This window comes from Mchenga conophoros, linkage group LG13, assembly GCF_057382185.1.
Source record: "Mchenga conophoros isolate Kocher_MC1m ecotype Shallow Benthic linkage group LG13, M_conophoros_male_GT1.1, whole genome shotgun sequence".
NCBI classification, from domain to species: domain Eukaryota; kingdom Metazoa; phylum Chordata; class Actinopteri; order Cichliformes; family Cichlidae; genus Mchenga; species Mchenga conophoros.
In genome coordinates this window covers 3,710,469-3,724,557 of record NC_140538.1, presented here as the reverse complement: position 1 = coordinate 3,724,557, position 14,089 = coordinate 3,710,469, and the positions used below count along the sequence as shown (strand labels likewise).

Here is a 14,089-nt window from a genome sequence, read left to right as displayed (position 1 = left end):
CTCCCCTGTCAGCCGTATTCCCTTGTCAAGTCCGCGACTATGTGTTATGTTTCCTGTTTTACTTTGTAAGTCTGTGTCTCAGTGTGTCTTTTGCTTCCCCAGGTCTTGTTGCGCTTGATTACTCCCAGGTGTACTCTCCTCCTGTGTCCCATTCTCTCGTTATCCCTCCGTGTATTTTAGCCCTGTGTTTTCCTTGCTCTGTGTCACATCGTGTGTGAAAGGCTCTCCGTGGTCCCTGTCCCAGGTTTCCTTGAGTTTTTAGTTTTAGTTTCTCAGTAATCTTTTGCTAGTTTTCAATTAAAGGATTTTGGTTCATTTTTTGTGCTTGCATTTTGAGTTCACTTTTTTGTGTGTGAGTCCTGCATTTGGGTCCGCCTGCTGCCTACCACGGCCTCACATGACATTAACTAACGTCAAAGTCAAATGCTTAGTGCGAACCACTCATGTACTCCAAGGCCAATCAGTTGTTACGATCCATGAAAAGTTGTTGGTAATATTAAGTTTGGGGGTGGCGTCATATTTGGTGTGAACTTGAGCCAAGCTTGAGCTTCTTTTTTTTTTTTTTAAACTTGAGCTGTTATTAATATCTACTATGATTCAAAACTTTAAAACTATATCCTCATAACTATGGACAGCTAATAAACAGACAGACAGAACAGATTACATTCTCCCTCTGAACAAAACATAAACATGATTATATAAATACAAAATGGAGGCGATGAGGAATTGAAAAACCATCTCCTGTAGGAGCAAAAGTAACCACACATCACTGTGACAGTGTTCATCTTGTTATTAAAAGTTTGTGTTTGTCCAGCGTGGACATACAGTTGAAACTCGGATTGTGCAGAAATGTTTGATGATGATGATGCCATACATGTGAAAGTACACATTGTCCTCCTGTCTGAAAGTGTTTGTGTCTTTCTGCAAAGCAAAAGGTGTAACTGTGTGCCCCCAGTGTTGTAAAGCAGCGGTCCCCAACCCCCGGGCCTCGGACCGGTACCGGTCCGTGAGTCGTTTGGTACCGGGCCGCGAGAGTTGAGGCTCAGGTGTGAAATGTCTGGTTTTCAGGGTTTTTATCGGTTTTCAGCGTTATTTTGTTATCGTTTTTATCGTTAACTCGGTTTTCCTGGGTCTTTTCACGTGTGTTATGAATAAATCTTTTTTTCGGTACCGGTAGTTTTATTTTGTTGTATTTATCCGCGACACCTTAAAGGCCGGTCCGTGAAAATATTGTCGGGCATAAACCGGTCCGTGGCGCAAAAAGGTTGGGGACCGCTGTTGTAAAGCATCGTAATTCTAAGAGAATGACTTGTTCTGCATTTATGGTGTATGTGATGAAAATATCCATACATATTTTGTTTTTAAAAAGCATATCCAATTTTCAGTATAAGATAACATATGAGGGCTCTTTTTCATTAATGTATTTTCATTGAGGTTTGTCAGTCCTTAAGTAGGCGCCTCTGGAGCATGTCACGTTATTGTCCTGGAAGATCATATGGAACGTTAAGCACACAGTGCACATAGTGTTTAAAGACCATCTAAAGTCTTTGTCTTTTCCTGATGAACATCTATGGAGTCATTTTATTCCTACATTTTGTCTCATTAGGTGTAAGAAACATTAAAATGTTTTGTCTTATATAACGTATTATAGTCTTATATACAATGTTTTAAAGTTGACTTTAAAAGTCTGCATTCATTTAGCACTTACTGTAAAATGTCTGTATGCTTAAAGTACTGCCTGATATTTCACTTCCAGATGTGGATAATCTTAGCTGTCTGATTGTAATTCTAGAATTGACACTGATGGCAGCAAAAGTTGGGAAAGAGTCACGTTTACTTTGGTGAACAGAGGAGACGATTTAAAATATACAGTCAAGAAACAAAATAGTAAAAACATTGCAGCTGTTTTAAAAAGATAATTGACAACAGGTGCAAACCATATAAACGTAAGTGACACCTCATTCTTAATAAGTAGTGTTTAATATGATCCCCCGTCCCTGCTACTATAGGAGCTTCAACTCTTCTTGGAAGACTTTCTACAAGGTTTAGGAGTGTTTATGGAAATTTATGGCCATTCTTCCAGAAGCACATTTTTTTTAATACAGTTAATATTTGTGAGGGTTGATTTGCTGGATTTCTCTGTGTTTCTAACAGTGTGCTTGTAATTTGTTTTCCCCCTTTTGTCTGTATTAGATAAGTCATCACATCAACAACCAGCATTTTATCTGCAGCTCTTTCTGCTGCAGTGTTCTCCGCAGCACAGAGATGACAGCAGCTTGTGAATGGAGCCTTTCCACGTGAGAAAAAGAAAATTCATGAAAGGACCAAACAGAAACAAACTCAGGTAGAGCTGATGGAAAGGAAAATAAATGGCATAATCAGGTGAAATTCTTCCAATTGTTACAGTGATGAATATAGCAATATAGCAGAAAGCTGCATATATGCACCTCAGTCTATGATTTTATTTGGCGTACCACTTCATGACTAAGCTGTTGTCGTTCCCAATCGCTTCCACTTTGTTATAACACCACTAATAGTCCTTTTCCACTAGTGCCTACTCAGCGCGACTCGGTTTTTTGGTTTCCATTAGCTAGTACTATTAGGTACCAGGTACTTTTTTTAGTACTCGCTCCGTGATATGAAGTAAGCTGAGCCGATCTGAAAACCTGAGCCTGCATGCCACCAAGCATTTAGTCGTGAAGAAGTTTCGTGGCTGGACTTGTTGCATAGGTGGCATCCTATCATGGTACCATGCTGGAATTCATTGAGCACCTCAGAGCGACCTATTCTTTCACAGATGTTTGTAGAAGCGGTCTGCAGGTAGAGGTGTTTGATTTTGCACACCTGCGGCCATGGAGGTAATTGGAACACCTGAATGCAATGATTTGAATGTGTGAGTGAACTGTACTGTACATCGTGTGATGAGAGCTCTTCTACGCATTTTGTTTTGGCTAAGGTGCTTAGCCCACATTAAATTTAGCTGTAGGCCTTTTACAGTGACTCAAGAATTGAGGATTAGTAAGTAAACTTCCAGCAACTCTGGATTTTCAGCATTACAAAGAAGTTCATTTCCTGTTGGGGTACACAATCATGTGAAACTTAGACTGATCAGGCCTAACATTATGACCACTAACAGGTCTCTTAAAACTAGGTCCCTTTTGTGACATAGAGTTTTTGTTTACAGATTACGAACATCGTGAATCCCGTATTTCACTAAGCCCAAGCACAACAGATGGTTAAATTCACTTTTGTCCTCTTATTTTACCATCTACCAAAAATTAACTCTTCATCACGTCATTTAATCCTGAACTAGCGAGATTTTGATGTATTTTGGTTTTAATGACTCTAAATTAAATGTTTTGTTTAGATAAGCTAATTTAACAATTTAATTGTTTACTTTGTATTATAACAACAATTATAACACTATGATGGGAATCCTCCCGTGTGCTGGCGAAACTGTGGATACCAAGGAGCCCATCACACCCATATTATGTGGGACTGTCCTGTGCTACGGACTTACTGGAAAGACATTCATGGTATATTACAAGGCATTTTTAACTGTACATTCCCTCAGGATATGAAGACAATTTTTTTTGGCTGTATACCGCAGAACTGGTCCAAAAATGACATATGTCTGTTAAGAGCTTTATTGGTTGCAAGTAAGAAATGTATAACAAAGAAATGGTCCTCGCAAGACATACCGACTTTGTCATTATGGTGGGAAATTACGTTAGAGATATATAGGATGGAGGAAGTAACAGCTTATGTTAATGACAGGATGGCCTGGTTCCATCTGTGCTGGGATAAGTGGGTCCAATACGTTAATACCTATAAACCGAATTTTCTCTTTAAAGCTTGAAACCACCAATTTAGTTAATTGTTTACTCCCGACAGAGCTTTCTCCTTTTATTTTATATATATATATAATTTTTTTTCCTTTTTTTTTTCTTTCTCTTTCTTTCTATCTGTCTTTCTTCTCGTTTTGTTTCGTTTTTCTCTTGTAAACTGTGTTAATTAATGCCTGTAATCATCTTTATGAGGTAATATTGTAGAAATAAAGAATATAAAAAAAAAAAAATAATAACAACTCATGTGATAACTGGTTGATAACAGCCTGATAACAGACGCTTTGTAGAGATCTCCGCTGGTTTATTTACGAGTTCTAATATCCGCCTGTACGCCTTACATGTGAACGCAACACAAAGCACGCATGTGCAAGTTTCTTGTCGAAGCCGATTGGTTCGTTTCAAACTCAGAGCGCCGTCCTGTTATTTTGTTTAGCTCTACGTTGGTTAGCATAGAAAAGAATATTCTTCTGTTTTAGCGCCCGATGTTCCAGATATAACAGCAACGTGAGTATGTTTGTCGAGTAGTATCCCAATGTAACGGTTACTGTCCGACTCCTGTTTCGGAAAAGATACCGGACATTTGTTAAAAAGTGTTGTGATTGTTAACTGACAGGTGCGGCTCCTTGTCAAGTGAAGAGTGGCACTAATCAGAAATTTGTGATACATCAATGAAAAGTGCACGAGTGTCTGGAATAGACGTCGATGATACAGTGATGACGTTTGGCTGTGACTTGGCAAAAACGCTCACAAATCTATTGTTACGGTGTTTTCCCCTGCAGTGCTAACCATTGTTGTTAGCTGGCTAACTTAGCAGTTAAATCGTAGCAATGAGCTAATCAGTCGTTGGCTAACGAAGCTGACTCACTTCTTTTGTTTATTTATTTGTTTGCCGAATTCACAGCGACCCTCTGAAACGCCTGCTTTTTGAAGGGCGGGATTTGCACCAACTTGATGACCATACTAAATTGATAAATGTCATGTTTTTGTACAGCGAGATGTGTATGTGTGATCATTTAGCCCTGTGGGCTATTTTGACAGTTAATTTTTAAATCTACAGTTGCTTTCTCATTTTGTTGTTGTTGTTGCAGGATGATGGAATCATGCCCTGACAAGGCTGATAAGCAGGAACAGGTAGCAGCTGACGTTTTGAAAGGGGCGCACTTATCAGAAGTTGGCACCTTACCAGACTCACAGGTAAACCAGGTCTTTTATACAGTGCTGACATAAACGCTTGTGTTGACCATACGGGTGACTGTGTGACAGAAATAACGTGATACGGGGTACCTACTATGTTTAAAACATTATGAAGTGTTTACAGCAGCATGCGCACACTTGGCTGTACACCTGGGGGTTTCGTGCCTAAGAATCGGTCCAAGCACACTCTATTAAACAGAAATGTGTACAGATTCAGCCTATTTTGGGCCATTTTCTAAACATTTCTATCCACAATTCTTCAATAACTGCACCCCAAATGTCTCCATGCAGTCAAAACCTTGTACATAAAAAAATATAAATCACAATCACCGTCAGAAAGACTATCCCCAAGGGGCAATTAAGATACAACAGAGCAGCATGATGTTGAAGATAAAGACGGGGCATAAACAGGCAATAAGAGTGAGATAATAAATACACAGAATGTACATCATATACACAGTTTTAAAATTAAAGTGACTGAATATAACTGACTGAAAATAGATAATTTATTAAATATGTTACAAATAAAACTAGGATTTCATTGATGTAACTTTTCCTGGACTGATACTGACTTGTTATTAGTAGTAATGAAGGAGCTGATATATATTTGCTGTCAAATAAATAATAATTTAATGTTGGTGTCCAAATTTAGACTAAAACAGTTCACCAGTCATTCAGTGTGTTATTTGTTAACACAGGGAACACTGTTATTCAGAAGCAATGTTAAACGGGACTAATAACCAAAACAAGTAAGTATGTCAGGGGATTTGAATGGCCAGCTAAAGTTTGCCTGTGAAACAAAGTGGTGGATTGTTTTCACAGTAACCGAAGCGTATGAGGTAACTGAAGGAAAGTCTGCTCAGAGGTGTGGAAAGTTCAGCAGGAGGACAATGCTGGTGGTGAAGGACTCGACGGGGCAAATACATCAATTAGTTTTTCAGCTATAAATAGATGACTCTAGCACTTTAAAAAAAAAAAAGTATTCGCAGATTTAGTCCCAGCTGTCTCCATTTTTGATTTCACAACAGCAGTGAAAGTTACTGCTGTAGATTATGTTGAAGCCACAGTCTTGGTTGTTAGAGACCCGCAGGGAGTGACGGAGATGTTGAGTAGATGAAGCCGGGTGGAGTTTGAGAATAAAGTTTTCTAAAGTGGACGAGAGCAGCGCTTTTTTACTGTGATTGCAATTAAAAAGCCATCAAGAGTCTTTTATCAAACCACCTGATCAACAAGCATCCTTTCACTGGTCCCATCCCCCGGCTCTTGGTTCCACATGTGCCCGAAGAAAGACAACGTTAAAACCAAAGCTGTCAGAATGCAGACGAACTAGTTTAGTTTAGTTGAGCCATCTTTAAATTTGGCTGAATTCCTTTTAAACTTTGCTGCAGACTGATGGGAGACATCCGCTCTCTCCTCTTTCAGAGGTATTTGTACAGATACCAGAAACGTGTCTAAAATATAGGTAAAAATGGCAGCGCTGCTGTCACTGTTTCTTAGAAAGCAAGAAATGTTGTCCCAGTGTTGCATTTAATGACATTAAATGCATCATTTGATTGGCAGCGTATTTGAGATAAATGGTTTTTATCTGACAGCCAAACAACTTGCATTACATGTGAACAGACTGATATAACTGGACACAAACACTAATAACACGTTTCAGCCTGGTTAGTATTATTTATGTGTAAATAATCTTGTTTGCACTGTCACAGCTCTGCCTTTCTGCTGCTTCCTAATTTCAGTTCATTCTTGTATATGTCGCATAAATTCACAGCAAGTCGCCTCAACATGCTTAATGTGGTTAAGGTAAAGAGCAAATCACATGACCCCATATAAGCCAGCGTTTATCACAACATTGCAGCATTTACCTAGTGGTTTACTTATCTTCATGTGTGCAGTCTGAGGCTGTCATTGTTCTCTAGTTTAGCCATGCAAATGCCCCTTTGTGTGCTTTCTTGTTCTTTTATGTTGTTTTAAGTCTATCTTTCCTGTTTCTGTTTATTTATTTATTTATTTTTATATAAAGGCTGTACCTTCCAGGAAGAATAAGGGCAAAAAACATGCCACTTTTATATGATGCACTCACATGTACATGTTAAACATTGTTCACTGGCCCTTCTTAAATGAAACAAATAATAGAAATAGAGATGACGTGTTTTTCTGTCGGCCACAGAGCAGCAAGTGCAGAAAGAGGAAGAAATAATGCTGAATATCGTTAAATAATCGGATGGATTCTAAATCAGATCCAAGAGTTCAAGTTCTTATGGCTTCATACTTTTGGTGTGAAAGGGAGGAAAAAACCACTCGGTGGCAGATGGAACCAATAAAAGACAAAAAAAAATTCAATTAAGGATACAAAAAAGTGTAAATTATAATACTAAATGAATAACATGGTAACAGTAAATTATATTAAGACTAAGACATTAAATTGAATGGATTGAAACTTTATAAGTAACATAGTCCACTGTTCCACAGACGATTGTTCAGCGACTGTTGGTGGGAGGCTGGGAGACCTGGAGGCAGAATGTGGTGTTAATATGCAACAAAATTATGTCAGGATGTTTCAAGAAAGTTTACTGAACAGTGATTTGTTGACGTTTGCAGACAGTAGGAAACGTAAATGATGTAAACGTTCTATCCTTACACACTCCCAAATTTGACGTGTCAGTTTACTGAATATGTAACCCCACTTGTTTACTTTTCCTGTCATATGAAGTGTAACTAGTGTGATTTGTTTACATCTGGGTCTCACATCACCAGCTTCTTCAGCGTGTTTGAAGTAGCTCCTTTTTAGGTACAAAATCATCATCCGAGGCTGACGCGTGGCTCTCAGACATCCGGGCTTGTCTCATTGCACCAAGGAATATAAACGCATGACGTTTGTAATATAATGTATTGTGGAGCTGATGCATGGAATGCGATGTTTTGGCTTTGTACAACAGAGCTGGTGTGTTTAAAAAACAAAACAAAAAATGCTGCGACATTTGTGTCGGTGCCTCTGACCAGTGTCTGGGAAGGTTTGGGACTGCAGTGCATGTGGAAATGGGATTAGGTGTTTTAGTCTGGCAGGGACCGCTAGAACCTTCAACCAGCCAGGCTGCCACATTTTTGTAATGTTTTTACATTTTAGGTAAGATTAAAACATTAAACTGGAAACAGTGGAGCTTTTTTGCACCCAAGTCAAATTCAAGCTTTCATTTACTCTGTTTCTTCAGTGTGTTGAGTTGGGTAAGATGCATATATTTGACTATTAAGATATTTAGGTACTTGGTTATACATTTTGGGATTTGGCAAGCAGCAAACTCTCAATGTGAAGAATTAAGCCAAAAACTGCAGTTCCTCTAAGAGCCACTAGAGGCTCCAGAAGTGGTCCAGTCCCTGTAGGCTCCCATGTTGAAAAGTTTACAGCACAAATGAACATGTTAACCTTTCAGCCTTGGTGTTGGTGCAGGCCTCAGGTTCAGACTCGGAGGTAATGAAACTGTTTTGCTGATGTTAAAAACATGTGCAGGCCCCCAATTTCCCACAGAGGAAACTGATTATGAACCAATAATGAAGTGTTAATGGAACCTTATGTATAAACACCTACATATCCATCCATGGCCTGTTGTGCAAACTGAACGTAACACCAAAAATCTCATCGTTCACTTTGTGATTTTTCACTGAAATCCGATGTTTCCTGCAGGATTCCTGCACTGAGGAGAAAGAACACCTTCAGGTCTACCTCCGAGTCCGACCTTTCACCTCAGCAGAGACAAACAGTGGAGAGTCTCAGGTAAAAAAAGAATGAAGTCATGGACGTGAGAGCAATTAATATGCTGGATATTGATTGGAACTGAATTTGTGTTCAAAGTGCAGACACCGAATTCAAAGGCCATCGAATAAACAGAACAGGCTTTGTTTTGTGGTGGAGAACTTCTTCCACAGTGTCAGAATGATGAGGTTCTGCTGATGCTTCTGCAGATCATGTTAAGTGAATGTAAACTGAACCAGAATAACCCCCGTCTGTGTTCCTCCTGTTACTTATTCATTCACTAACAGGACTGTGTTACCATCAAGCTCCCTGACACAGTTCTGCTCAAGCCTCCCAGTTCGTCCCTCTCAGCAAGACTGAGCACCGACAAAGCTTTTCCACAGACTGGACAGCACTTCCAGTTCTCTCAGGTTGGTGTTTCCTGGTGTCACAAAGTGTTTTTATCATCAACGCCCACAGAAAGATTCTGATGTTCCTTATAAATGATCCATACCCTGTCTTTTTTGCTCAGTCTCAGGCCAGAATGTTGGAGAATTCCTCATATTTAAATATGAGACGATAAGTTTACCGTCAGTACAGATGTGCCTTTTTCCTTCCTTGGACAGGTGTATGGCCCTGAGACAACACAGAGGGAGCTGTTCGCAGGCACGGTGAAGGATTTGGTGAAAGATGTTCTCGAAGGCAGAAACTCTCTGGTTTTCACTTATGGAGTCACAAATGCTGGGAAGACCTTTACATTCCTCGGTATGTGGCAGTCCCTCATGTCCTGAAGTGCATCACTTTTTATGTCAAGGAAAGTTGCTTTGCAGTTTTGTATGAAAACCATCTGACTGATGCCATCTTGTGGTGGATCAGTGTAACAGCAACAAACACTCATGATTGTGAGTCCACTGTCTTCAACACTGGATCTCGTCCAGCTGCTGTCTTGAACCTGTTTTGATGAACTCTATACTCTAACATGGAAAGACATTTAAAAAAAAAAGAAATAACAGTTGAGCTGTTTAACTCATCTAAAATTGATGTGCAAGTGTTAAAGCTTACTAGCTTTACCTATCAAGTCGCAATTCAAACTTTAGCTAGCTTCACTTTTATATACGACTGCCAGGACTGTTCGACAGAGTCGCTGAGTTTTCCTTTTAAAAAATAATTTCTTTTCTTTTCCTTTGGAGGTATTTGATCTCATTAAACAGCCTGTATGGCTTTCATGCTCAGGCTTGTGGAGCAGCCTGTAGAAGTGAGATCAGAATCAGTGTTTTGAGTTTTTATTGTAAAGGCTAACAAACGTGTGTGGGCTGGCTGGTTGATGATGATGGATTTGACTGTAAGAAATTAATTGTACATTCATTCCCTTGATTAGCGATGAGAATCGATAAGAATTTAGCTGGTTTCTGATTCATTATCGATTTTTGTTTTCACCATGTTAAAAGTCGCCACCGTCTCTCAGCAGGATTTCAAAGACATCGATGCTGTGTGGTCGCCTGTTTGTGCTCTTTGTTGTGATCAGTGTTGGAGTTGTTACTTAAAGTATTGCACAGGATACTTTTTGCTAAAGTGATGCAGCAAGTTACTTAATTACTCCCAGGCGAAAGTCATTCATTATACTACTCCACGAAATCAGCCAATCACAGTGCAAGCAGATCGCCAGTTCCAAGGAATTGAACTACTGGGAACCAGTTCTTGATTCTCATCCCTTGATGTGTTTCTCACGTCACGATTTAACACTTCATACTTTTATGACTTTTATTCTATGTTAATAACTGACTGACTTTGAAAGTTAATAAAACTCGACTGCCTGTCGATGTGTCACAGTCCATCATCATGCTTGTGTCACTCAAGGTCCGGATTCTGACGCTGGCATCCTGCCCAGGTCTCTCGATGTCATCTTCAGCAGCATCAATGAAAAGGTTTTCCCTGGAATGAGCATCAAGCCGCATCGCTGCCGAGAGTTCACAAGGCTCACTGTGGAGCAGCAGACGGAGGAAGCATTGTTCAAGCGAAGCCTCCTCAGACAGCTAAAAGAGGTAGTGTGTGTGTGTGTGTGTGTGTGTGTGTGTGTGTGTTTTCAGCTACATGTCGTTTATATCATGTGGAATTTTGTCTCTTGCTCACACACACACACACACTGTGTTTTCATATCTTTGTGGGGACACCTAAGTAACATAATACTTTCCCTAACCTTAACCATCAAAAATGAACTAAACCTAACCACAACCTAACTGTGACCCTGACACCAAAACCACATTTTGAGTCCTTCACATGCGGCATGTTCGAGCGGCACAAAGTTCTGCTGTGTGTGTGTGTGTGTGTGTGTGTGTGACTGCAGTCATAAACATGTTGTAGGAAGTATTTCCTGACAGTGAAGAAAGACTCTGCTGTGGGAACACCCGACACCCACCCTGTGAGGCCAATCAGTGATAGTCTGTTCTGGAAGGTTTTGAACGTTGTTCTGTTGTGTTTTAAAGAATTGAAGCTGTGTTTTACCTTTGTTTGTTTGTTTTTGTTTTTTTGGAGCTTGTCGGCAATATTTTCATACACATATTTGCAGTCAAATATAGAAATGTATCAGCTACGCCTCACACAGCACATGATCATCAGAGGACCATTAAAAACCTTCTATAGAGCAGTGTCTGCTGCACAGTTTCATCACATTAGGGGGAAGTGAGGCCAGAATAACAAACAAACAAGGGACATTTTAAACAGTAGGATGTGAGGAAGAGCCAGGTGCTAGCAGAACCATTCAACATGCACACCAATGAGCCCTGCAGACGGACACTCAAAGATCCTCGTGAGCAGAGAGGGAGAAAACAAACAGGTGCACAAGAACGCAGGATTGCAATTAGACTCAAATATCAGCAGGGCTCTAACAGGGTGTTAATATACGGCTCAAAGAAAGCATTGCACAGCACTGCAAGATTGAATATTTGCTCTGAACCCACAAAGTGGTTTTCAGAATTGCAGGAGTGGTTTTATTTTACTGTTGCATCCTGTAAACCATTTTAAAGCTTGTGATGAGTCTTTGGTGAATCTCAATCATGTGGTGAACTCTTCTCTAAAGGTTTTTGTCTGCTCTTGCTTATCAGCCACACATGGTTTTATGTATTTATAATATTTTATTATTTTTGCTTTAGAGTGCAAAGAGCAACATCAGTCTGAACTCGACCAACAGGACTGTCATTGAAGGCAAGTTTTACATTTTAATGTTGCGCATGCAACACTGAACATGTCTGTGCTGTTAATATTAATGTTGTAGTTATGACAAACATTACAGATCAAGCTCCAAGACACGAATGTATTTTACAAAAGCAGTGGGGATGGTACAGTGTGTGTGTAAATGTGTGTGTCTGCTGCAGGCACCTCCATGCTGTGGACCAATGCAGAGGATGAAATCTCACTGGAGGTGGAAGCTAACACCAAGTTCTCTGTTTGGGTTTCTTTCTGTGAAATTTACAACGAGAACATTCACGACCTCCTGGAAGTGGCGCCTGGTGGGGCCCTGAGGAGGACCGCACTGCGCCTCTCGCAGGATGTCAAGGGAAACGCGTTCGTCAAAGGTCAAATCTAAAATTATAAGTAAAAGCAGAACTAAATGTCAGCTTTATCGTAAGTTTTCTTATGAGAATGTAGGAGAGCCTTCTCAGTGACTCGTACGCTGTGTTTGTGTATTTCCATCTAGATCTGCGCTGGGTTCAGGTCAACAGTGCCGAAGAGGCGTACATGGTGATGAAGTTGGGAAAGAAGAACCAGAGCTTCTCCTCCACTCGACTCAATCACCTGTCCAGCAGGAGGTGAGGACGACAGGCTGCAGCATTTAGACCCAGGCTGAGGCTGCGTCCACATGTACACGGGTGTTTTTTATAAACAGTGGATGTCAACAAATCCCGTCACACGTGCAGTTTTGGAAATATATCTCCATCTGCTTGTACACTAAGTCAAAGACTGTCAAGAACACGCCAAAGCAGCAGGTGACCAAATAATCCTGACTGTGTAGAAATGTTGGCCAATCAGAAGTGTAGAAGCCTGGGAGGGGAAGCGTAAACAAAGATGGCGCATAGAAGCAGTCTGTCTAAATACAGGCACAGTGACTGTGTGTGAAAACAGCATCATTGTAGAAATTCGTCTCATGTAAACAATAACATGGCGCACAGCTTTGACGTCGGGTGAATAAATCTGTTTTCTACACGTAAACGCAAAAACTACGTTTTAAAAAAATCTCAGTTTTCAGTGATTTTAAACGGCGTTTATATGTGGACGAAAGGCCCAAACGCATGGAAAAAGCTGCGTTTTCAAAAACACCCGAGGACGTGTGAAATGAACTGTGGTTCGTTTGTGTGAACGCAGTGATCCCACTCAGGTGTGGACCAACCGCACTGAGACTCTTTGGAGTAGGTGCTCTAAGAATGTGAATGAATGTGTTATGGAGAAAGTCCTGGCAGCCCAGTGCTCAGACTTTGGGTTTAGGTGTGGACGAGGAAACGTCAAAGGTGTGCGTCGTTTTTGATGCCACGCTTTACGCCACATTATTGTTTAAATGACATAAATTTCTACAGTGGCAGAGACAAAATACTGATGCTGTTGATCTGACCATCTGCAGTTTTACACGCTTACATGTCCCTCCATTGAGAAAAGCAGAGGTGTCAGATTCTACGTTCAACACAGACACACTCACGACCCAAATCCCAACATCGGTTTTGAATAAATTAATTTTTTTAAAATTAAATTTATGTGTTTTATTCATTTCTAAGATGTGAGTCTACACCAACCAAAATACTGTCTTTAGTTATTAACATTTGAAATGATGAAGGCACTTGAAAAGTAACAAAGTTATCTGCCTGTTCAGAAAAAGGTTTTGTGAGGGTACAAAACCCTGTTTACTGTTTCCCTCCCAGGCTTCTAGGCTTCTGATTGGCCAGCATTTCGTTTTTAGCGTCTACATGTGGACGGAGATTTTTTTTTTTTTTTTCAGAACTGCACATGTGGACAGGTTTTTTTTTTTTTTTTTTTTTTTTAAGGAAAAATCTTGTTTTCAAAAATACCCGTGCACGTGTGGATGTAGCCTAAAGGTTTCATCAGTGGTGAATAGTTGAGTCATTTAAGGAGGCAGCACTAATACTTTAGTCTGTCTGACATCATTTCAGCCCTTTGACCAACAAGGTTTTTCAAAAGTGACAGAACTGAATGCAAAGTTAAAATGAGGAATGATCAGTTTTGTCCAGTGAACTTGTGTTTGTACAGTGTTTTCCTGCATGCAACATGCAATGAACGTTTCTCGGTGTCATACGTGTTTGCAGCAGTGAAT

The 14,089-nt window shown here is 40.1% G+C and overlaps 1 protein-coding gene across 4 annotated transcripts in view; it reads left to right on the top strand.

The window, feature by feature from the left end:
- Positions 1-2,267: 2,267 nt before the first annotated feature.
- Positions 2,268-14,089, top strand: part of LOC146560685 (kinesin-like protein KIF20B) — a 65,300-nt gene continuing 53,478 nt past the window's right edge. For 2 of the 4 annotated variants that reach the window (XM_085296103.1, XM_085296101.1), the window contains exons 1-9: positions 2,268-2,344; positions 4,937-5,042; positions 8,725-8,814; positions 9,081-9,203; positions 9,399-9,537; positions 10,630-10,814; positions 11,922-11,973; positions 12,144-12,344; positions 12,467-12,578. In XM_085296103.1, coding sequence (XP_085152229.1) covers positions 2,283-2,344; positions 4,937-5,042; positions 8,725-8,814; positions 9,081-9,203; positions 9,399-9,537; positions 10,630-10,814; positions 11,922-11,973; positions 12,144-12,344; positions 12,467-12,578 — 1,070 coding nt within the window. In that variant the 5' untranslated portion in view covers positions 2,268-2,282. Of the gene's footprint in view, positions 2,345-4,203; positions 4,353-4,749; positions 4,844-4,936; positions 5,043-8,724; positions 8,815-9,080; positions 9,204-9,398; positions 9,538-10,629; positions 10,815-11,921; positions 11,974-12,143; positions 12,345-12,466; positions 12,579-14,089 lie in introns of those variants that run through there. The other 2 variants (XM_085296102.1, XM_085296104.1) reach the window with 2 other exon arrangements.